This window comes from Micromesistius poutassou (assembly GCF_964030765.1).
Source record: "Micromesistius poutassou genome assembly, chromosome: 18".
Taxonomy (NCBI): Eukaryota; Metazoa; Chordata; class Actinopteri; order Gadiformes; family Gadidae; genus Micromesistius; species Micromesistius poutassou.
In genome coordinates, this window is record NC_140288.1 from 14515681 (window position 1) to 14540737 (window position 25057).

Consider the following 25057-nt stretch of genomic DNA (forward strand, 5'->3'; position numbering starts at 1 on the left):
GGTATTCAGAACATATAATTCATGCATTTTGTCAAAGTCCATTTTTTAAGTGGAAATATGTATGTCGTATCTCATTGGTGTAGCTGCCCTGCGCTCGTATCTGGTTGATTGGTAAACTTGGCCGTGCATAGCGTAAATGTGCCCGAACCTCAAAAACGAGTGCATGCTTTGATGTTCCATAATCGTATTTGGAAGTTGCGTTGAATAGAAGCTTTCGCACAATCAACGACTTTATGTATGTGAGGATGCCAGTAGGCCTACATAATGTACGTAATGCACATTCAGAGTTTTAGCCGATTTATTTATGGTCAATTAAGAAGAATAAATAGCAAACTAAATATAACGCTGCATTGCACAGTTCGAAAATAGAGTATCAATTATATTTTTATTCCAAAAAATATATGTATATCTTTACAAAAACTAATAAAAAATATATATGTACATATTCTATAATACATTCAATTCAAATTCTTGACTTACCCTTGTATTTCGGAATAGTACGTATATTATTTCTTTCAAAGTAAAGGTTCTTCGGTATTTATTTAAAAATAAAAATAAAACCTTATATGACAGCACAGCACTACCGAAGCACCCCAGTCAACGGATGCGCTCGTGCTGGTCGCCCCCACTCTACTATCATCTCACGACCATCCTCCTCCTCGTAACCCAGGGAACCAGATCCCGCCCCGCCTTCCAGCGGTAACGCCGCAGCCGTACGACAGTGACGTGAGGAAAGCAGACAGGAGGGAATGCAGGGTAGGCTAAACGTTTGTTAGCATTCATGTCACAGAGTCACATGTAAGCAAAGTGTAGAAACATAATGTGTTCGCAGGAAATGGGGAACAAAAGACGTTTAATGGGTGTATACAACCTAACTTTAACATACTTCACAAACAAACGGCACAGTGTTTTATTGTAACAGGAGCAAGTATCAAGCCGCTGGTTGATAGGCTGAATGTCATCGCCGCCAAGCGAAGTTTACGGTTGAAAGCGTGTGAAGATGTCTATAAGGGTTGAATTCAGGCTTCCATATGGGAATACCGCTGAAAAGATCTATTTTTGGCCGTTGTCTTTATTCACCCTTAAGCAAACAGCTGCACGTTTTGTGCTCAATACAATACAAATCCAATAGACCTACTCAGCACTGCTGCAAGCACTCAATTAGAGTCAATAACGGTTATGTAACTCCTGCTTTTCAGCGAATACCGTCGAGAGCCGCACTCCATTGTTCACGTCAACTATACCATGTGAACAGCGCAAATGGTCTGCAAATATTAGTCTCTGTGTGTGTGTGTGTGTGTGTGTGTGTGTGTGTGTGTGTGTGTCTCTCTCACACACACACACACACACACACACACACACACACAGGTATTGGCTTCTTAAAGAAGACATCGGTTGACCTTTACTAATTGTAGGAATAACGCACCTCTATTACTGGAGCCAAACTAGCCATAGAGTTGTGCAGTGGTCAGAGTAACCCAGTAGTGCCCTCTTGTGGTGGTCATATATATGCTACTCGCGGTCCAAAAGCAAACCATTATTTATTGGATAAGGACCTATTACTGTTCTTCCTCAAGTGATTCATACTAATGGCTTCACATTTATCCTTTTAAATGTGTTTAAATCCTATATGAAGATGTTCTATTGGTCTAGGTTGTGTTAGTGCAGTGTTCTGGGCCTGAACGTGACTCTGTAGGGTTTGGGGGACTGGATGCCTCCAAACACAGGCGTCAGGTCAGGCCTGTCCTCTTCAGGCCACACAAACACAAAGTGGTGGAGGAGGGAAACCAAGACCAGAAAGAGTTCCATGTTTGCCAGTTGTTCCCCGAGGCAGACACGAGGACCTGCACGTCAGACGGAGAGAGAGAGAGAGAGAGAGTTCCAATTATCCACTCCCAGTTGTGATCTCACAAGTGAATGGAAGTGTCGTTAGAAGAAAAGGCAAGCATTGGGTAATGGACCGTGGACCTTAATGTGCTACAAAAGATACAACAAAGACCCAAGGGGCGTGTGTGTGTGTGTGTGCATGCGTACATGCGTGCGTGCGTGCGTGCATGCATGTGTGTTTGCGTGCGTGCGTGCGGGCGCGGGGTCTTTATTATGGTCAATGCGTCTGCCCTTGAACTGGCTATACACCACACTGCTAATCATTAAATTAGTTGTAAAAGCATTCAGCTCAAACCAGGGTAAATATCCGGTTTCTTTCTACTTTTGGTTAAATTTAGCAGTTTGCTTATTAAAATGCATCTGTTTGCCCAAAGGCGAATGACTGATTCTTTCATCACACATTTACATAATTAAGCACAAGTTATGCAAACACATCATTACTCACATGAGCCGATGCTAAGACTTGTAATCCCAAGACAACAGAAGTTATCTTCTAATATCCTAATATGGCGCACGACTTTAAGTATGCAAACAATGTTTTCTTTTAGGCCAAGTCAGGATTGCTTGTTCAAATCAGATTCATAAATGCTTAGGGCATGCTTATAGAACAGACCTAGATTAAGGGCAAGGTAAATTCCCAAAACCCAAGGGATGAGGAGATTTGACTTGAGTTTAGTTATTTGTAGAAACAAAATCTGTACAATCTTGATGTAATGTATGTCACGGGGGGGGGAAGTATTTACCAGCAGAAAATGCCAGGTAGGCCTCCGGCTTCCGGAAGTTTCCGTCCTGATCTAAGAAGTGTGGAGGATAGAAGTCACATGGTCTCTCCCAGTGGGGGCCCTCAGACAGCACGGAGGTCAGGTTGGTAATCACCAGAGTCCCCTGGTCCAAAGAAACACACTGGTGAGGTGGTAGAAATGCAATGGTTTTTTGGAAGAGATGAAAGTGAAAGAGAGGACCCATTTAATTACAATGGAGTAGATCAGCTACGTGCTTCAACGTGTGTCTAAGAGAGACAGAACGTGAATGTGTGTGTGCGTGCTCACCGAGCACCAAGAAAACTCAAACACACACCTCCAACTCATGTTTGTGGTAATGTGCATGTGAGAAGGGGAACATCCCTTCTCACTGTCTCTCCCCTCACATCATATTTTAACGTGGTATTTGGACTTCCGGAGCACTAGAGGTGCCACATGCAGCCTTGGCCAGGGAATGTCCCCTTTTGGTAAATGGTATGGCCTAACTGGCCTTGATTGGTCCACCTGCAACCAATTAGTGGACTTATTTAATGGGAGTCGCAGTTTGTGGCTGGGGGGAAAGGTACGAGCGCACACAGTAGTTTTGTTAGACGATTGCTAGGCTGATTGAATGCTAGTTGTTTTCTTGTTTTGGAACATTTCTTTGTTTTTGTAATTAATGGACTTCTTTTTGTTTAGTTATTTTTGGGACCTTGGTTTTGGAGGAAATAAAGTATCACCTTTTTGGTCCACAATCCCAAACCTGGCTGTCGTTGTCAACTTTCTCTCCACCATCATCCAGCCACTCACAGGCCGCCTTTCACAGTACATGTGTTCATGTGTACCAAATGTATACATATTTACCTCAACTATAAGTAGCATTGAGTAACATAGACAACATGCTTTTACCCAAAGCGTAATTGGCAAAACAAAAAAAAATTGGTCAAACCCCCTCACCAGCCGTGAACACGTTCCCCACCTCTGGTATGCGGTAGCCCTTCAGCGCGGTGTCCCTGGTGGTGGCGTGGAACACCCCTATGGGGGCGATGTTGGCCAGGCGCACCGTCTCGTGGATGGTGGCCATCACAAACGGCATCCTGTGGCGGTCTTCAAATGAAATCCCGCTGCGGTCCGCCAGGCCCTCGTCTATCTCCCTCTGACAGCGGGCTGGGGGGGGGACGGGGGCGGCATGTGGATGAAGTTTAAGGCTGAACTGTGTGAACTTTCTCCCTGCAGTGATCACCTCGGTTTAGAACTGTTGGACGTTATGAATGTAGGTGTTGTTTGGCGGTTTAGAGCACGGTTTTGTCCTGGAAGGCAAGAATAGATATCCAAAACTGGATATCTATTCTTGCCACAGTTCTGCACAGACTAAATTAATAATGAAAAAAATGAAAAAATGTTGAACAAAGGGACGACCGCAGAGTCGAAAAGAAAGAAAAAGAAAAAAGACCACAAATGGTTAATGAGACATGAAATATGTTGTCAAAGGTACATACTATGTATCATTAGCTAGTTTTTGGCCAAAGTGTTGTGCTGGTGGTGGAGACGGGCTCACCCTGTACGTCCCCGTGCGTGGCCAGGTAGAGGATGCCAGAGAGGATAGTGTTGGCCGTGGTGTCGGTGGCAGCGAAGTGAAGGTCAAGTAGCAGCATGACTAACCGCTCCTCCTCCAACAGGCGGCCGTCTTGCTTACTCTAATAGTGAAAGACGGAATGTCAAACATGGGTTGTGTTACGATGAGTCTTTCCTCATACTCATTCACTATAGCATCAAGGAGATGAGCAGTATGCACTAATGGAGGACCATCGGAATGCACCCATGGACGAGGGGTGAAAGCAAGCATTCAGACGGAGATCTTAGACACACGAGAACAAGCAAGAAGCTATTTGGGAGAGCGAGTTAAAGTAGAAGACTTGCTGAAGGCCACACCTTCTCCATCTCATCCAGATAGCAGTCTATGACGTCTCGCTGTTCTCCGGGGATGCGGGAGGACTTGTGCTGCTTCACGACGCCCCTGACATGCTTCTTTATGATCTCAAAGTTCTTGAATATCTTCTGGAAGGGGAGTGGAAGCCCGCGAAGAGCCGGGAACCCATCATAGACCTATTGGAGATCAGTACAGTAGTTTGACGATGCTCACTTGTAAAATGAATTGGCTTGTTGAAACAGGACCGATTTCCTTCAGATCAGTCTTGCTCTGAAGACTGGACATTGGACCATGTTTCACATGATTAGGTCACAGATATACACACATATTATATATACACACATATTCAACTCAGTCTATTCCTAATATCAAGGAGAACCATTGTCCAATGTGTAAACAAGACTTGATACATCATACTTGATACAAATACATCAGCTCTCAATGAGCTATTGAGGTCAAGAAGCGTTAAAGGGGGTAATATTAAACTTATTCTTTAATATTAAATATTAAAGAATAGGGGATCTTTGAGGAACAGTGTACAGCCCTAGGAGAAAGCAGTGCATCATGGGAATAATCCCCATGGATAAGTCCATTCGTCGTGGTGCTAACTTACTGCAGCCCAGGCCCCATTGGCCACCTGAGCGTTCTCCTTGAAGCTGTTGATGATGAGCTTGTGCATCGCATCTTCGTACCCAAAGCGCTCTCCAAACAGGACAGAGCAAATCACGTTGGACGAAGCGCTGTGGATCAGAAACGAAGGATCCACTGGATCACCTGAGCAGAAAAATCACATTAAATCAAATCAACAACAAAAAGTGATGTTGAGTCTTCTCCTTATTAAAGGGCCGTGATTACATGCCATTTCCAAAATGTATCCGTTTATGACATAAGTGGGAGATACAAGTTGGTTCAGTCAGGGAGGTGACTGATTGGTTGATCGATATATCAAACATCTGGGTGGACACTCCCACTTGTGATGTCATAAATGGCTAAAAGGGCTTTTAGAATAAACCACCTCACACCTGGTGGTCAAATAGGAGCCCTCATAACAGCTTACTTACCCAGACGGTTTTCTAAGTGGCGTGTGATGTGATTGGTCTCCTCCAATATCTTGTTCTCCATTGTCTTTTTACCCAGACCGAAGGTCTTCATGGAGGCCAGGGCAAAGCGCCTGTGTTCCTTCCACGTTGGCCCATAGTTAGCCATGATCAGCCCTAGAGGTGGGAGGAAGTACAGCTGTACAACACTGGACAACAGACATGCCAAGATACTAAAGATCCTTAAGGGGCTTTTACAGATCATCCTCTTTCTTTGTGTTATATTTACTATAATGATTTACTTTCTATCCAAATGAACATCATACAATGAAGACGCATACAATTTTGAGGATATGTCATTCATAATCAAGTTATCTCCTCTGTGAAGACCACTGCGGAGATCCAGAGGAGACCAGAGCCAACCTTTATTCTCCGTCACATGGTTGATCATCAGGCCCTGGGGCCGCCCGGCGAAGTCTGCTCCCTGAGTCACCAGAGCCTGCCTGATGACCTGCAGTCCGTGCAGAAACACTGCCGGCCTATTGCCAAGGAACAAACTGTACACGTCGCCATAACGCCCGGCAAACTAGAAGAGACATCGGTTATGATATAGAAATGTAATACTAATGCGCTTTATTCCTGGTCCATTAGAACAGAAGGATACATCCGATACAAAGAGAGGTACTCAAGCATACACAATGCGAAGCCACCAAATACCTTTTTCAGGTCCCTCAGTGGGTTTGTCGTACTCAGCTGGAGTATATTCCCAAATACTGGAACAGGATCGGGGCCTGGAGGGAAATGCTTGGGCCTCCGGGGTTTCAGTCTCAGCCAGAGGAGAACACAGATGACGACAACAAGGAAAATCGGCATTATGGAGTACGTGGTTGTCATCATAAGGTTGTCCTCGCAGAAATACGTCAGCCCAAGATGGTCCTCACAGCACTGTCTAAACAGGATGTCCTCACATGGATTTACACACTGCAGAATGTCCTCAAAGATTGTCCACACTGCAGAATGTCTTCAGAATATATTCCTTGCAGCTTTAAGTTCTCATAAGATTGTCCTCACACAGAATGTATTAGCACAAGACTGTGAACAAAAGAGAATAGCTACTAAGTTTGTTTGGTAGTTAGTCTACCAGAAAATCCCAGCAAATATTTCGTAAGATTTCTTACTGCCTCTGGCTGGAGTTTTTTTGGTTTTGTTTTGACAATGTAATTATCCACAAGAATCAGGTCAGGTCCATTGTTTTGGTTATATGTGGTTCTCTGTTATAACTGGATTATGCTAAACCAATAGAGAGCTCAGCTCAGTCTTGAGGGCTTTGAAATTTGTTATCCTTGACAAAAGACAACAGGATCCATTGTGCAAGACGTTAAATGGGTTTCAAAGTTCTAAATAACATTTATTGAGTTAGGGGATAGGATGCTTTTAGGTAACATTTCATTGAAACGCTGGACCACAACTGGGATTATCAAATGCATTTAGAATATCTTGCAAATATTTAAAATTTTCAGTAGCCTCCATGCCTACAACTAATAACTTTGTGCATGTCAAATCAACATAGCGAATAAACTCATGTTTTATCCATGAAATGGTGTTCATTTCAGTTTTGGCTTTTAGCTTATTCCTAATTAAATCAGTTATTTTGTAATGGTCCATAACTGAATTAGTGCATGCACACACAAACCATCACACAAATGAATGAGGCATGAGCTAGCCATTTATTGTTATTGAAGTTAACATGGTCAACTGCATTGAAAGTCATACAATACAATAAACCTCATAAGTGTTGTTTTGCAAGGGAGACGCCTCTCTTTGTCAGAGAGAAACCCGTCCTGTAGGAATATACATACATTATATCTTATTGGCAAGTAGATATGCTTGGTAAGTACATTGTCCTCTACCAGGTACTCATGTACAATATACATGTTAAAAAATATAGTTTGTTTGCATTGCAATCACGGTTCCTCCTCTTCTTTTTGTTCAGGTGATGTTCAGGATGACAAAATTCACATTTATGTGTTACGAGTTCTTGAATGATCTAAAGAGCACTGTGTTGTTTTCAATAGCTATCACATACACATAAGCATATGCATAGAAGGCACATCTATGCATTTTAATTGCTTATAATATTAATAATAATAAAGAATGCGTTTTTTCATGTTCTGTGAATTAAAAAAAGAAAAGCCAAAGTCATCCAGGAGTGTGAGTGTGTCACAAAGCTGGCCACGGCCGTATAGAGCGACACATCCGGACACGAAGACGAGACACAAAAACATCACAGGGACAAGGCCACTAGACAGCAGAAGGACACGCGAACGGACAGACGGACAGACGCATACATCCTAACTACACAACAGATGAAGAGGAAGAACTGAAAAACCTGGATACGCAACGGTAGCACGTAGAAACTCAAGTCAATTCAATCCGCATGATTTAAGACGAGAAGGAAATCCAGAGGATACGTTTGTGTCGTACAGAAATGGATTCAGGCTTCCGGGAGTCCCCTTTGAACGGAGCATCAGGGCGGCGGTGTTGTGCTGGAGGGAAGCGGCCAGCCGTGAAATAAAACACTGATTTAAGGTGGAGGTCCGGCCTGCTCCTTGGAGGAGAGGGTGAGAGACCCACCCCCGCCTCCCCGTTGGTGGAAGAAGCCTCCAGGCTGGGGAGGGGGGGGGGGGGGGGGGTGGAAGGCCTCTGAGCCCTGGATGAGTGAGTGTTGAGAACTGCCCCTTAAGGCGAGGCGGCCAGGAGTCCGTACATCCCCCCCCCCCCCCCCCATTCCAGAATATTTCCTTATGACGTCTCCTCTTTCCAGAGGAGACGTTGCACAGACTCAAAACATCGTCAGGAAGACGTTATTTTCCCCAAGGCGTAAATAACATCACAAAAAACACAAATGGAGCAAATGAGCAGAAAGGGTAAAAGGGAAAGAGATGAAAATGTACGGCCAACATTTGAGAATGAAGTGGGTCGGGCGAGTCATCTCATCAGTTAGAACAACAACAACCATAATAATAATAATAATAATAATAATAATGCACATATAGTATCAGCCCTGGATTCATCGTTCCCAGGAATACTGCAGCTCACTGGTAAAGTACTCGGTTCTCTATCAAAAAACAAACAGTTCAATGCTTTTAGTGTGACGACATTACATAAGTAAAAATAAAAATACTAGTAACCGATGGGGCACTGATGGCATATAACACTGCCATCTCGAATGTTTAATGCTGTGTGTTTAATGCTGTGTGTGTGTGTGTGTGTGTGTGTGTGTGTGTGTGTGTGTGTGTGTGTGTGTGTGTGTGTGTGTGTGTGTGTGTGTGTGTGAGAGAGAGAGTAAACATGGGGGTGGGTGTGTTTGTTTGAGGGGGCCCTTTAAAGTCCCATCACCACGGTGACAAAATGACCAAAAAGAAAAACTCTGGGTAAATGTCACCGCGACGACGTCACACAGCGACCGTGAAAGTGAAATACATGTGGAGGTACACTCCGAACCGGCAACGAAACGGGCCTCCTTCACTCAGTAAAGAGTGGAAAGAAAGAAAGAAAACAATGTAATACGATTTAAAAATGAAAACCAATAACCCAACTCGTCCTTTGGCAGCGGTGTGCCAATGGCGTTGCCCACAAGCTCTAGTGAGTAACACACCGACGGAAAATCACACCTCGCCTGGAAACTTGTTTTTAAGTGTCAAGAAATTAATGACGAGAAGTGCAGGAGTGTTAGGGGGGGGGGGGGATGAGGGGTAAGGGGTAAGGGGGTACAGGGGAGGGGGAGGGGTGCATGAATATTATGAAGATTATACATTCCTTCTATCCCTAACATTATTGTTTCATATATCCATCGTGGTGTAACAAGGCTTGAAGTAGTGGCGGTGGTGCTGCGCAGAAGCAGCAACAGAACACAGCGTTAAGGACGTTCGGCTTGAGCTTGAGAAGGGAATGGTGACAGACGGACGGACAGTGTATCCATCTGAACAAAAAAAACGAGCTCAACTCACTCTGGTGGGGGGGGGGGGGCGGTGCAACCGGAAAAAAAAAAAAGAGTAAAAGTCTTAAGACTGGCCAAAAGTCTGAATGGATCAGCTTTTGGTTCCAAGGCAGTTCTTGAGAGACATACATCATCATCATCGCGTGTAGGTGGTGAGTGAGGTTAGCGTACAACCGTTACTATAGCAACACACAACACGACCAGTCAGTGATGCTTCAATCGTTTACATGGGACTATAAAATACAGGTAAAACTACATTTCCCCCAGTGGTGTCCAGGGGATTTATTAAGCTTCTTCCTCCGTGGGGAAAAAAAAAAAAAAAAAAAAAAAACATAGACGGCCACGCAGAGTCACTGCTTGGATTAGAAGGCCGACCGGGCGGAAGAAACATCTGTGAGGGGGACGTTGAACGAAATCATCGGCAGATTTGGCACAAGCCTACGTCTTTACCTTTTCGACAACCTCCTTACTTTTCAACTAAAATCTAAATTGGCATACATTTCCTTTGGTTAATTATAAAAACAACAAAATAAACAGACAAGAGTAAGTACACAGAAAAAGAAAAAAAAAAAAAAAGGGGGCAAAAATGTTAGTCAGGGGGGGTCGTGGGTGGTCGGGGAGGGGAGGGGGGTGGGCATTGGGTGGACATTCCCTCGGTGGTCGATCGTTCGCTAGTTGCAGCCCTTGTTGCGGGGGTGGGGGTGGGTTGAGAAGGCGGCCCCCACACCGTGGTTAAAGTTGGGTTTTTAGCGTGGCCGCCCCCCCCCCGGCAAGGAGGCTCCTCTGACAATCACAGTGGTTTAGAATACAACTAGAGCAGGGTGTCCCGTACAGGGGGAGAGGAGCTCTGGTGTTGGGTCTACCTCTCTCGCCCTCCCCCCCTCCCTCTTGCCCTCTCTCTCCCTCCCCCTCTCTCTCTCTCTCTCTCGTCGATGTCATGTTGTTTTCCATTGTTTTCTATTGTTCCATGTCCGCAATCATGGTTTCAAGTCTCAGGCGTCAAGGTGTGGCTGGCAAAAATCAATCAGGTGTCAGGTTCCTGGAAGACGAGGGGGGAAAAACACAATCCAGGGCTGTGATTGGCCAGAGCTCTCCTTCAGAGGTGGTGGGGTTTGATTGGATTTTGTCGTCTGCGTTGCGTTTACCTGGAAATGGTGGATGGCCGGGTTCCGTGCGGACCCTCATCTGTAGCTCTTCTGCTGCTGCATCAGACCCACGTTCTCGTACACCCTGGAGCTGTCTTCCCTCATTCTACAAACACAGACACGCGCGCAGATACAGACACGCGCGCACACACACGCACAAGCAAAGACACACACACATGTGATAAGACACACACACACGCAGAGACACACGCCCGCAAAAAACACACACGCAGAGACACACGCCCGCAAAGACGCACACACGCAGAGACTAGGGATGCGCGATAACTTTTTTTTTTAACCAATACCGATAACTTTCAGCTCCTAAAGGCCGATACCGATATCAATAACCGATAACACACACACATATACATATATATGATCATGACATTGTTTCTCAGACATCAGTAGAATCAACAGGGGGTTTAGGGGGGTGGGCTTGCAAGGGGCGGGATATGACGTAGGGTCCACGACGGCCCCTGTCACTCAGGTGTGTTTTGGTCTGACCGCAGCAACGGAGGCAGAATGGGCAGAACTCATCGCGATCATCTTAAATGTTGCTGCAGCGATGCATCATATATTCCGTTGCATCCACAACATCCGTACCGATCGATGAAGATCGGAGCATTGGAGTCACAGACAAATAGAAGAAACAATGAATAAGAAAGGCGTCGCAAACGACTGCGTTACCGGAGGAAGAGTGTCTTTTTTTGCTTCATTTCACATCTAACAAACACTGTGACAAATGTAGTTGATCTCTGTGTTAAACTGAGAAAACAGGAAGTGGAAGGACGGGACCCTATAATGTTCAGCTAACTGTTGTCAATAAGTGTTACGAGAGTTAGCGCGAGAATGACAGTGTGTGTGTGTGTGTGTGTGTGTGTGTGTGTGTGTGTGTGTGTGTGTGTGTGTGTGTGTGTGTGTGTGTGTGTGTGTGTGTGTGTGTGTGTGTGTGTGTGCAGACGAGCGAGGAGAGCGAGCGGTAGCGTGTGTCAGTTTAGTGAAGTAATGAACGAGTCTGGTTGTCTCTGTGCCAACGTGTACTGTAAACAGTTAGTGAAACTAAGAATAAAGTACACAGCCTTTCAATAATCGGCGGCCGCTTCATTCCGACCATATTCCGACCTATAAGCAGACCCACTGCCGGTCAAAGTGAAGGGTGTTACCCCCGAGAGAACATCGACGTCTCCGCTGTGCTCTCGACTACGGTCTGGGAGCCGACAGCAGGAAAGGTGTAACATAATAATAAAAATACATTTTTAATTTTCTATATACGCGTGCAGCTGTGAACTCATGTATTGTAATTGATTGTATGATGAGTACTTTTAGGGTTACGATAAGACGATAAGCGTTAGTGGGAGCAGGGCACTCTGGAACTGCCTCCCCCTACACATCCGGGCAGCCCAGTCGCTAAATGATTTTAAATCTCAGTTAAAGACCCACCTTTTTTCACTGGCCTTCGATTAGCGTTTCCTTTTTACAAGTGCCAGCAAATAGTGTCCCCTAGTTACCTTTTAAATTTCTCTTCTATTTTATCTTATTTTAACTCCTAGAGTCTTTGTCTTTTAACCCTTCCTTTTCTTTTATTTTCTTGCGCTTTTTTGCCTTAGGTATTTTTTTCATTGTGTATCTGCACTTTCTGTGAAGCACTTTGGTTGCGGCTCAGCCGCATGTAAATTGTGCTATACAAATAAAACTTGACTTGACTTGACTTGACTTGACTGAAATTATATGTTATCGGGGCTATTCGTCATGATATCAGACTTATCAGAATGACGTAACCATTTCTGTTATCGGCCCGATAATTATCGCGCACCCCTAGTAAAGACACACACACACACGCGTGACATAGAAGATTCCTTGACAGCGGTGCATGAGGTGGGACTCACTCTGTGCAGATGGGCGTGGGGATGGGCGTGCAGGGAGGCAAGGGGCTCTGCTCGCCACTGGTCAGGTCCAGCATAGAGTACTTAATGTTGGTGTACTCGCGCCCCTTGATCTTGCTCTTCTGCAAAGACGGGACCGAAGGGAGGACGGTGTGAGGAAACGGTCTTAATAAAAGTCATTTCTTCCCAATAGAAATGTAATATACGTAGCCCATTAAATAAACTAATGTTAACAATATGTTAAGCATTATCACCTTTGCATTGAAAAGCAGCCAAAATAAAATACTTCAACGACCAACTTTACATTCTATTTTATAATAAATAGAAATATAAAAACACTAACGTGATGCTTAATATTACGTTAAATGAAGTAACCCTTTACAATGGACAATGACCATATCCAATGAAAATGTGGACTACTAACAGTAGTCCACTACTAACAGACTACTAACAGTAGTCCACTACTAACAGACTACTAACAGTAGTCCACTACTAACAGACTACTAACAGTAGTCCACTACTAACAGACTACTAACAGTAGTCCACTACTAACAGACTACTAACAGTAGTCCACTACTAACAGACTACTAACAGTAGTCCACTACTAACAGACTACTAACAGTAGTCCACTACTAACAGACTACTAACAGTAGTCCACTACTAACAGACTACTAACAGTAGTCCACTACTAACAGACTACTAACAGTAGTCCACTACTAACAGACTACTAACAGTAGTCCACTACTAACAGACTACTAACAGTAGTCCACTACTAACAGACTACTAACAGTAGTCCACTACTAACAGACTACTAACAGTAGTCCACTACTAACAGACTACTAACAGTAGTCCACTACTAACAGACTACTAACAGTAGTCCACCATTTCGATACATCCTTAAATGCCAGAAGCCCACCTGCTCCTCCTCGATGCGTCTCTGCAGGGTCTCGATGTAGTGCTGCACGGCCATGTAGATGAACCGGTACTGGGCCTCGGTCTGCACCATCCCGGAGCGCTGGGACCGCACCATCTGGATGGTCTTGGGCACGTCGATGTCACAGTCCACCCCTTCAGGACACAAAGCGTTTAGCTGGTTGACCTTTAACGTCACAAAGGTCTCCATGAGCTTCAGTTCCCTCGCAATTATCTTTGAGTCCATCTTGTGTAACTTTGCTGGGTGGATAAGGCCCACTGTAACGCTCTTGCACTTAAAGGCTAAGTAAACCACCTACTTAGCCGGGGAAATTCAGCCAAAAACGTAATGAAATCTAAAAAAATCTGAGCAGTCATGACAAGGTTTTAGAAACACATAAGCTGTGTTCGAAATCGTTCCCTATTCACTCACTCACTATTCCCTATATAGTGTTTATGATATAGTGAACTATATTGGGAACGAACAAACGAGAATTCGGACACTACGCTGAACATTTCTAAACGTCATTTGAGTAAATGCGCCCGCATTGCATTGTGGTACACGGGAGTAACATGTAGGGAACATCGTATGTTCACTAAAATTTTGGGTATTTATTGTCCACTATATAGTGAGTGAAATTAACCACTGAGAATTCGAACACCACTACAAAATGGCGAGCACCCTAGGCCTGTATAGTGCACTATATCCGTGATGGGGAACAATTTCGAACACAGCTATAGTAGTTCCATAGTAGCGTGTAAGTGTCCAACATTCTCACTAGAGCCAATAGAAAAAGTCATTATACCCTTTGAAAGTGTCCCTATCTTACAGTTGGTACGGTAACTAGGGTTTTTTGTGTTTGTGTGAAAGGGTAAAATTAGCTGGAGAGTCTTGGCTATACAGTATAAACCAATACATTAACAATTTTCTTAAATGGAAGTTACCTGGTAAAACGGTTTGCATTGTAAAAGCAGTTCTACATATTGAGATCAAATTATACACCTTAAAAATCCAAGTTCTATAACACAGACAGAAAATGTAGTTGCCATATCCATACCTTTTTCTCTTATCACATCTATTAGGATGTCGATCACGATGAAGGTGCCTGTTCGTCCAATCCCAGCACTGGAGAGGAAGAAAACAAGACATCATTACATCACGGGTGATCATTACATCAACCGACTGCGGCCCGTGACCGCAGCTCTAGGTCTAAAAGAAATGGGAACTCAAACATCCCAACTTCTTTTCCATCATATCAATAGTGGCTAATAATAATAATGATAATGTCTTAGTGATCGTATCATCAAGTACTTGATTAATGAATCATGAATTGAGAACCAGGCAGTGGTTTATATACTCCAGGCAGGGACCTCCTCTATTCCAAAACATTGAAAGTGACAATGTGTACAAGTTGCGCCCCTCTTGGTTGGTAGCATTCACTTGGCAGACTCAAAATAATAACATTAAGACTGCTTAACCTCGCCCCTACAACTCGCTGTGGTTGCCAGCTTTCACTCAATAACAGCCAGCAGCCAAAGTCAATGCACTAGGGTCTTGTCTCAACATAGCTGCTCAACCCTCCTCTAAAATTTGCCAATATTGATACTGGTTTTACCCCTCATCTTTTCGTTAGTTGCAGCTGAAGCCACTGGGCATGTTGTTAGCACTGCAAAAGCAAGAGTGCAACTAGTGCCATGTGCTAGGGTCCGCTAATGTCTGTCATTTGATACTCCTCCACACAGGGCAAGGGCGCCCTCTGGCGTAACTACAGCAACTACAAGTAAACAGATTGTACACCAGGATGGTGTAAACAGAGTAAAAATGTCTGAATACAATATATCAGGTATGCGGTGAAATTGTATGGATGGGATTGTTGCTGTGTGTAGCCATCAGTATGTACTGCAAATATCTAGATAATTTTACTTTAGAAATATTTATAGTAGTATCGCATACATCGTCACCCCAAAGTTCATTCATTGGATAGCCTCAAAGTCACAAATACCCCACGACCCAGGTCTCCCAGAGCTCAGGTAGAGGCACCCTGCTGTACGTGGAGGGACTGTAACGTTATGCTCTACGGTCTGGGTGTTTGTATACCTGCAGTGCACCGCTATGGGGCCAGCCTCCAGGATGCTCTCCTGTTTCAGGTTGACCTCCTCCAGGAAGTCCAGCACACCTCCAGGGTCGGTGGGCACTCCGTGGTCGGGCCAGGCCCGGAAGTGGTACTGCCAAACGGTACGCTCCGTGTTCCCCTGTTAACGTTCAGGTAGAGACCTAAAGTTACGATGTGAGCTCTACTGCAATGCATTCCCAGCACAGACCTCAAGTCTTTGTTTCGAGGTTTGTAATGCAGTGACAACCTCCTTAAAACCAATTGGCTATCCTCAAGAACACAGCCTTCCTTAAGAACCCGGTGGTCTCCTTAAGAACCCGGTGGTCTCCTTAAGGACACTGCTCTATCCTTAAGGACACTGCGCTACCCTTAAGGACACTGCGCTATCCTTAAGGACACTGCTCTATCCTTAAGGACACGGCGCTATCCTTAATGCCCGTGTCACACTGGCCCGAAGTTGACGCCAGATAAACACACAAATGTGGAATTTTGAATTTCGCACGAAGATGGCCCCGAACTTGGTCAACAGCCGAAGCAAGTACGATGCCTACAGAAGGTCAAACGATGGCACCCGAACCACACACACGAGACGTCGTATTGAGGGTACGATGCGTTTGAACTAGGTCACGAAGGCGTCACGTGACCTCCCGTTGGTATAACACCTTCATATAGTCATCTATCTATCTGCTATTTAGATATCATCTATGATATCTAAATAATCGATATAATCAATATATAATATATCTGTCGCAGCCGTTCAAATGAGGCTATTGATTTTCTGTTAAAGGTGTCTGACTTGTTTATTTATGAATCATATCAATTTTTTGAGACCTGCACCTGCAAAGTTCAGCACCAGATCCGACCTGTCATCCGTGATCAAAATGAAATCCGCACCAAAACATCGAAAGGATCTCCCTTGGGTGGCTTTCACTCGATTTATGCAGAGTCTTCGGGCAGCGCAGTGTCATCGCTGGAGTCCCCGCTCCACGTCTGACAAATGATCAGCTGTTGGAACCAGACGAGGTCTCTTCGCAGCTGGGAGTCAAGTGTCGTATCGTTGACTAAAACCCGTTTTAGCAACTTTTATGCGGGTACCCGACCCGTTGCAGGACTGATATTATATAATACTGTTTATGCTGAGACTGCTTTGCTTTTTGCTACCTGTAGGGTCTGTGTGCAGGCTTTGCGCTCAGGTATCTGGTGTGTGTTTGTCAGGTGAAAACTAAACGTCAAGGGAAAGGGGCGGTAGTTGAAAAAAGTATTTACAACGCTTATTAAGTGCACTCATTGCTTATAATGGTTTATTCGTTTCCCAGTATTATTTCCTTAATTTAGAAGACAGTTTTGTTAATTTTTTAATTGTAAAATAAATGCAATCATTTTTTGAAGTCGCAAGTTTTTTTAATTATTGGAAGCGAGTCGAGCTGACCTCGCCTGCTGTACCCACGGTCAAAATAGCCGAGACAATATCTATATAATCATTTTGATATAGGCCTAATAACCAGGAACTGAATTGTGATTAATTGTGATTGAAGCTTTGGGAGTTACACACGCCTCTGCTCTGTAGAGTTGCTCAGGACTGACTGAGGAAGATGCTCTGAGGCTGGCCTTTTATATGTCCATGACACATCGAAAACGCTTGAGCTACTCAAATTCGGCTGTCTTCGCCGACACCGTGGTCCCATCTCGATGTCATCGAACTCTTATACGACGGCTACACAACGGCATTGCGAGGGCTTCACGTAGTCGTTGTGCCTTCCTAAGACAATCGGGCAGCTTCTTGTTTCCTTCGCATTGTCTTCGTGAGGCGATGGCAGCGATGATCACACAAACATGACACGACTTGACAAGATGCCAAGAACACAATGGCCTTACGAAGGGCAAAATGGACACACAAATTCAACACGAAAATGAACCTGCGCAAGGAGCCTGAGAAACTCCACCGGCGGTCATACGATGGCTTCAGATGCCTTCATGAATGGTCCGATGTTTTTACGATCAGAGCCGAATTTGAACATTTCCTTTATCGTGTGTTTATCTGGTGTCAATTCCGGGACAGTGTGAGACGGGCATAAGGGCACAGCATTGGCTAAGCAGCAGTGGTAGAGTGACTGGATCGGTCCAGGGCTCCTCCTAGCCAAGTGTCCCTGATGAAGACACCTGCCCCCAACTGCTCCCCGCCAGCTGGATGTTTCCTTGCATGGTGGACACTGCCATCAGTGTACGGTTGTGTGTATCAATGGATGACTTTGCAATCGTAAAGGACTTTAAGTGGCCACATAAAAAGAAAAGGGCTATATCAATGCACCCGATTTACCATCCCTCCTAACACGGTGGCATGTGACCTCCTGTGGTCACGTGTGGAACTGCTGGTCTGTGGCGCCGCAATAAGTGATGTGATGAACTTACAAGTAACAACAAGCTCACATCACTAGAGGACGACGAGCCTCTCACCTGTCCAACCTTGGATAGTTTGAGCTCTCGGAGCGTGTAGTCGTGGGCGGCCGTCTCCTTCACGTTACGGACCCGCATGGCGCCGTACTCCTTCAGGGCCGACACGTCCGGCCAGTACTTCACACACTTACTCTGGAAGAAGATGAGTAGACACGTTTTACTGGTGGTAGTACTGCACACGTTTACTCTAGAAGATGAGTAGACACGTTTTACTGGTGGTAGTACTGCACACGTTTACTCTAGAAGATGAGTAGACACGTTTTACTGGTGGTAGTACTGCACACGTTTACTCTAGAAGATGAATATATATAAGTTTTACTGGTAGTACTGCACACGTTTACTCTAGAAGATGAATATATATAAGTTTTACTGGTAGTACCGCACACGTTTACTCTAGAAGATGAATATATATATAAGTTTTACTGGTAGTACTGCACACGTTTACTCTAGAAGATGAATATATATATAAGTTTTACTGGTAGTACTGCACACGTTTACTCTAGAAGATGAATATATATAAGTTTTACTGGTAGTACTGCACACGTTTACTCTAGAAGATGAATATATATATAAGTTTTACCGGTAGTACTTTACACATTAACTCTGGAAGAGACAAAGACTGCTACTTGAATAACAAAAAGAAAGAATGATATTTGCACTACACCGATGTGTAAAATGAAATGGCGGTTCACTCAAAAATATGGCTGAAATGCTTTCGTCAAAACACAGCTGTTACATAAAACAACGGACATTGCAGAACGTCTTTGGTTCGGGCTTACCTTTCCCCTCTCCACCTCCTTGGTCGTCATGACGATGACCCTGGAGTTCTCCTGGAACACCATCCTCCAGAAGTCGCTGATGGTGTTCTGCAGGCAGCCCTGCGTGGCGATGTAGCTCTTCTTCAGCTTGGTGCTGTTTGACTTGGACTCCAGCTCGGGCTGAACACGAACACACGCACACGCACACACACACACACACACACACACACACACACACACACACACACACACACACACACACACACACACACACACTTTAGTCCGGGACCATACTTTAAATGTTCACTTCAATGTAATGAGCCTCAGTTAGACTGAAGAACAGTATTTTGATAATTTTATAACAATTTTGTGATATTTATCATACTTCATTTATCAACTTCAAGTATGGGAAGTGGTTCTTGCAACATTCAAGAATCTCATAGAATCCGAGTGACAATTACAGATAGAAATTCAAGAATTGTTGAACGTACAGAATAATAAACAAGGGGGTTGTTTTGTGTGTGTGTATATGCATGCATGTGCATGCAAAACCGTGTATTTGTGTGTGTGGAGGATAGAGTAAAGTTACCATGATGTCAGTCACCACCATGATGAGATTAGCGTTGATGTAATCGGAGCCCGCCTCCGTGTCATCGCCATCGTTCAGCACCACACGCGTGTGGTCGACTGCAGAGGAGAGGGGAAACCAACACACAACTCCTGTTAACATACTGGCATTATGCAGGCATGGCAGGTGAATCCATGTTAAGGTTAAGATAACACCAAGAGTACAGGTGATTCATATTCTAATTGAGATACCTCAGAGAGTACAGGTGAACTCATATTCAGATGAAGATACCACAGAAAGTTTAGAAAAATTTCATGTTAAGATTACACAGGATTCAGGTGAATTCATATTCAATTTAGCTTCAAGGTTAATTCATTCAAGATTAAGAATAAACAGGAGCTCAGGTGAATTAGGAGAAGGATGGAGGATGGAGTTTCTTACAGGGAAGGATGTTTTTGTAGCGGTTCTTGTTCTTGTTTTCTACCCGCTGGCCCTCCTTGCGACTGTACAGTAACTTGCACTCTTGTTGTTGCAGCGTCTAAGTGGAGAGAAAGTGGGTAAAGTGGGCATCACCATGGGCTTGACCTGAGGGAGAGCTAATTTATTGAATTAACCAAGTCAGTCATTCACAATTAATTAATTAATTGAATGAAAGAAAGGAATAACCAATCAGACATCCAACCCTTGTGCTGGCCCTTACCTCAAACTCCTCCCAGAAGCCCTGTTTGACCTTGTCCGTGGCCTCGGCCAGCTTGCTCAGCTCCCTGACACGGCTCTCGATCTCTGCAGCGTTGATACGGGTCGTGTTGAGCGGCTGGGGAGCACAGCGACGTCATCAGTACATCATAACGCAGCCGGCTTTTAGCCAGAGAGACTTACTCTGAATTATTTATGTGATCAAATGTGCTGCAGGTTAGAATTAAGAGCCATTATTTGAGTAATTTAGGAAAAAGATGGCACAGCCATCCATCAGCTCTTAGGGAGTGAAATCTACTGTGAGAATATCTGTAGGAGACCATTTCGATTTTTAGGCAACTTCCGGCTCACTTCTAAACAAGGGCAGGCACGCTAAGGCTTTCATGGGTTGTGTGGTGGTGGTACCTGTTTGAGCTGCAGCACAGTTCCCAGTGTCTCCACCATGGGGTTCTTCTTGTAGTGCTCCACCAGGTCTGTGAGCGAGTCAAACTTCTCCCCACCACCCACGTCATACATGTCTTGCTGTAGAGAAACCACACATAAACACATGAGTCTTTACATATTGCCGTCAAAACATACAATGACGTCTTCCCATGCTGATGCTCTGCTACAGTGTTGTGGCGGACTAGTCTCCAGGGCAGACGTGACCCTGATGCGGTTCATTGGTCAACATCTTTCTTCTTCTCCATTTCTTATTTTAATTTCCTCCTGGAGGAAGTGAAGAAGTGTCATCTCACTTCTCAGTTAATGGAACTGAAGCCAGACACAATTATAACCATGGCCTTGCAATCACTTCAGTACACAATACTGGTCTTCCCTGTTTAACATTGTACTAAAACCCATGCAATATTCTATCAAAGTACAAAACTAGGAAATTCTACTTTTCTGGAGACATGAAAACAATCACTTTTCCATGCCATGACCCACTTGTGGAGCTAACCAGCACCCACCAGATATTTTGTGCAGTAGAATAAGCAATACATTCTCCTTCCCATGTCCAAAAAGTGTGATTATGAACAGTTCTTGATGTATATTTTTCTTAGATACGGTATTTCCCCCTTTCAGTCATTAAACAAACAACGCTCAACTGAAAAAACACGGGGGTACTATGCATGCATACTGTTTATATATTTTAGAATATGGTATTTATTGTGGACATCCCACAATTCCACTTGGAGCCACACATGGGCCGTAACCAACAGTTTGAAGGCTGGCTTAAAACAACAGAGGGGCTCACCTGACAGCGGATCATGACGTGGGTGACTTTGGGTTTGTTGTCGGCGCTGTCCGTCTTGTCGTCCCCGGTGCGCACAGACAGGACAAAGTCTCCCGGGTGACTCTGGCTCTCCCTCACCAGAAAGCTGCCGTTCTTACCCTTCTCTGTCAGGAGCTTCTCTGCCTCCCGGCCCGACAGGTGACCGTGGAACCATCTGACCGCACACACACACGCACATCGTTTGAAGATGAATCAAATGACAAGGGGCAAGACAGTCAAGCGGTTAGGGTGCTAGACTGACAAAAGATTCTCCAACGTCAACGCCCGCAGTTGACCTTGCGTGAGACGCCTTGCCCAAATCTGCTCCTTAATGAGATGTATCTAAAAGAATTCCTGTCACTTTGGATATAATCATGGGTTTAAAAAGACAGAAATAATGAATTACATTTTGCTTTCATTCATTTCTAAGTCCAAATAACCATAAAATTGAAAAAAAAGCCACAGATGGGCTGCGCCTATTTGGCTTTTTTTTTCTCTGGTAAAGTCCCCCTGAGTTAGGACGGCTATGAGTGTGTTTTCCCTTTTGAGTGATCGTATGAGTTTTGAATCGAGATAAACGGTTGAATTCTAAATGGTTGTAGAATGCAGATATTTTCTTGAGGAAACAAGGCTATTCTGCAGGTTTAAATAAATCAATGAACCAAAAAATATATATATTTTTTTTATACAAAGCGCATGTATTTTCATTAGTACACCAACTCGTCCAGTGTTTGCTTAAGATTGTATATTTTCATTGCATAGTTAACTTCCGATGTGTCATTCAGACTCTGTATATTTACTCTGCCTTGCATCTCTCCCCAAAACCAAACAGCCATTCAAATCAATAAAACAAGTCAGGTGCCCTGGAGCCTATGCTACAATTCTCCCTCTCATGCACAGACGTGCGCACACCCACACACGCATACCATTCCCACTCACCTTTCTGAGGTGGGGTCAGCACAGTTGAGTGGGTACTTCAGCTCGATGACGTCTCCGTTCTTCTCCTTGAGCTGCCCGTGGTGTTCCATGTAATACTGCACCAGCTCCGCCAATGTGGCGAACTTCTCCCCGCCATAGAGATCGTAGTAGTCCCCAGTGTTCTGGATCTTAATGTGGGTCACGGCGCCATTTCTCCTGCACAGCATTAAGAGATCCATTGTTCCGGTGTGGGCTAACAAGCAGCTCTTCATAATAAAGTGAATATCAAGTCGATGAATGCTTCCCCCCCCCCCCCCGCCCCCCTCTATAAAAGACCTACTGTAAAAAGAGTGCCTAAGCAGAATCTCTTGTCTCTCCGCACATTTAACATTATGCAGGACGTAGATTATAAATAGGCATGGAGTCGTAAAGTTGATTTTATTTGGGGGTATTGTGGTCGAGATTGCTTGGTGATGAATGGACGTTGGTTGGATTAAAAAATGACATGGCCTTGAAGTGTCAGCTAAAATGTAATCTTCAATGTAAATGATGCAAGGTTTAAAAATAAAAACAGGATCCTTAAGCGTGGGAGGAAGTTACTAACTCAGGGGTTGAATCTAAAACGGCACATATCTGTCATGTTTGGTCAGCCATGTTTCATCAACTGTATTTGTGAAAACACTTGATATATCAATGCTGTGTGGGGGGCTACAGAACTGGGAAAACAAAGTGCTCAAGTCAAGAAACCATACTCTTAAAATATGTTACATTTAATTACACACAGAGGACTATAATGACCGACCTCTATTTAATGGCAAACATCAATAACCATATTGATGATATTTGTAGTCATTTGTAGAACTGGGGTTGAACTAACATTGTTAACAAAAAGTGGTAGGTCAAGTTCCTAGCACAAGGCTTAGCACTTATAATGACAAGTTTTGTAACTCGCCATGCTTTATGACTTTCAATAAACAAGGCATTTGCTCAATGAGGGGTTGATTTCAGTCTACGCCATAACAATTCAACCTTGCTAAAAGTAATTTTTGACCCGTCTGTTAAAGGAAACTAGTTTAAATGGTTTTAAAATATGTAATAGAACGCAAACAAAATCAAATACCATTTAGGTGTGGGTTGGCAGGAGGAAAATGAGAAACATAAGATCACTGGATGAACAAATGGTCCATGGATAAGGAATGAATGTTAGTTTGGGATTTGAAATGATGCTCTATAGGGGAAAGATTAAGCACTAAACATATCAAGTAAATAAGAAAGGTTATTGCAGGTGATCAACGCTGTTGCTTAAATAAACAAGCAGAATCTAGCTGAGGGGCAGCTGGTGGAACAGGGTGAAGCGGTCATAAAATAAAGCTGGCCATGTCAGCATAATGTCTAAAGTTAAAGGACTGCCAGGCCCATAACTCTGAAGTGTGTTATTCATAATGGTTCATGAACATCTCTAGCCCCAGGGAGTAACATTTCTCAGAAACAAGTGGGCTTAAATTTTTTTGGGGTATTAATTTCTTGATAAAAAAGGGCGGTGACTCACTTTTTCTGGTCAATAAACCAGAAAAAAAACATCTTGTTCAGAGCTTATTTCCATTTGAATGGGCTTTAGGCCCACAATGACATTGAGTGTGTTGTCCAACATATTTGTTGTATTCCCTTATTAGGAAGTGGGAGATCCAAACTTCCCGGGTTCTGCTGCTTACCGTACTGAGAGAGTAAAGTCGCCTGGGTTACTTTTACTCGGTCTGGCCAAGAAACTCCCGTCCACTCCGCGAGTCAACAGCAGATTCTCAGCTTCCACGCCGGTGATGTTTGGGTGGAACCACCTAACCATACGACAAGTTAAATATCTCGGTTGCATATATATACAGATGTAAATATGTATATAAACATGTTGATGTACGCACTATCGAATACATATTTTAGTTCAACCTAAACGGTACCTAGCTCTACGTCATGTCCGTATTCCCTGGCTTGAAAATGAAAACACTGACATTAAATGTATGGATGTGGATTCATCAGCGGACAATACCGTAGCATGGAGACCAGCACCACAATAGAGTAGTCCTGCGGTTCTTCTGGGCTGAAATCACCGAAGAACTACTTTGCATGCGTTTTGTGTGTGATTGTTTGAGTGTGTACTACCAAGTGGAATTCGCTCGACAGTGTATGTAGCGTTCATTAAACCTATGTACTAAGTTACCCGGTCCACATCCTTATTGCATACTTGGTACGCTTCTGTAGGAAGAGGAACACGATGCACGATCAATGTACCAGAAGGTTTGCCACCGAGCAGCGTTGTTTACGAGCCCCACAGAGGCTAGTCCCCACAACACTGTTTTCTGGTCCCCTTACCTTCGAGATGTCATTTTTTTTCGCTCCTCACTTCCTCGCTAGGAGTTTTAATGCTTTTACTAGCTGGCGGACGTTTCCAACTATTGACGCCTTTCCTCACACAATAAAGCGCTTCATTAGTCCACACCCAGTCAGAACCCGCATCAAAATACTGGCAGTGACTGGAAATGTTAATAACGTTAGCTAGGAAAAGTCTCTAGGCCTCGGCCCCAGAGACTTCAGAACAAGTCGATAATTGGACGTCACCAAACATGCGACACAATAAAGGGTTCGTGTGATTTATCGTCCAGTGTAGCCACAGTCCACCGGAGCCCCTCCCTTGTAATGAAAAACAACAGGGCCTCGGCCAACCGGCGTCCTAAGTGAGTTATATTAAAGAGGCCTATCACTTTCTCC

The 25057-nt window shown here is 44.1% G+C and overlaps 2 protein-coding genes across 2 annotated transcripts; both read right to left on the reverse strand.

Annotated features, from left to right (window-relative positions):
- Positions 1-1659: 1659 nt before the first annotated feature.
- On the reverse strand, positions 1660-6467 carry LOC311362837 (cytochrome P450 2J5-like; the record flags this gene model as incomplete). Its single annotated transcript, XM_084482725.1, has 9 exons — positions 1660-1748; positions 2631-2772; positions 3607-3794; positions 4186-4324; positions 4560-4733; positions 5171-5331; positions 5619-5771; positions 6018-6180; positions 6312-6467. The coding sequence occupies 9 exons, from the start codon at positions 6465-6467 to the stop codon at positions 1660-1662; spliced, it is 1365 nt and encodes a 454-aa protein (XP_084338851.1).
- Positions 6468-8850: 2383 nt separating this feature from the next.
- ptpn11a (protein tyrosine phosphatase non-receptor type 11a) lies at positions 8851-24855 on the reverse strand. The gene is made up of 16 exons (XM_084483417.1): positions 24662-24855; positions 24010-24132; positions 22319-22513; positions 21362-21554; positions 20530-20646; positions 20129-20242; positions 19870-19966; positions 19450-19547; positions 18882-19040; positions 18103-18234; positions 15633-15787; positions 14593-14660; positions 13539-13690; positions 12626-12744; positions 10740-10845; positions 8851-10633 (listed from the first exon to the last, which is right to left on the reverse strand). Exons 1-15 carry the CDS (start codon positions 24673-24675, stop codon positions 10776-10778), a joined length of 1806 nt encoding a protein of 601 aa, XP_084339543.1. The 5' UTR covers positions 24676-24855; the 3' UTR covers positions 8851-10633; positions 10740-10775.
- Positions 24856-25057: the final 202 nt, after the last annotated feature.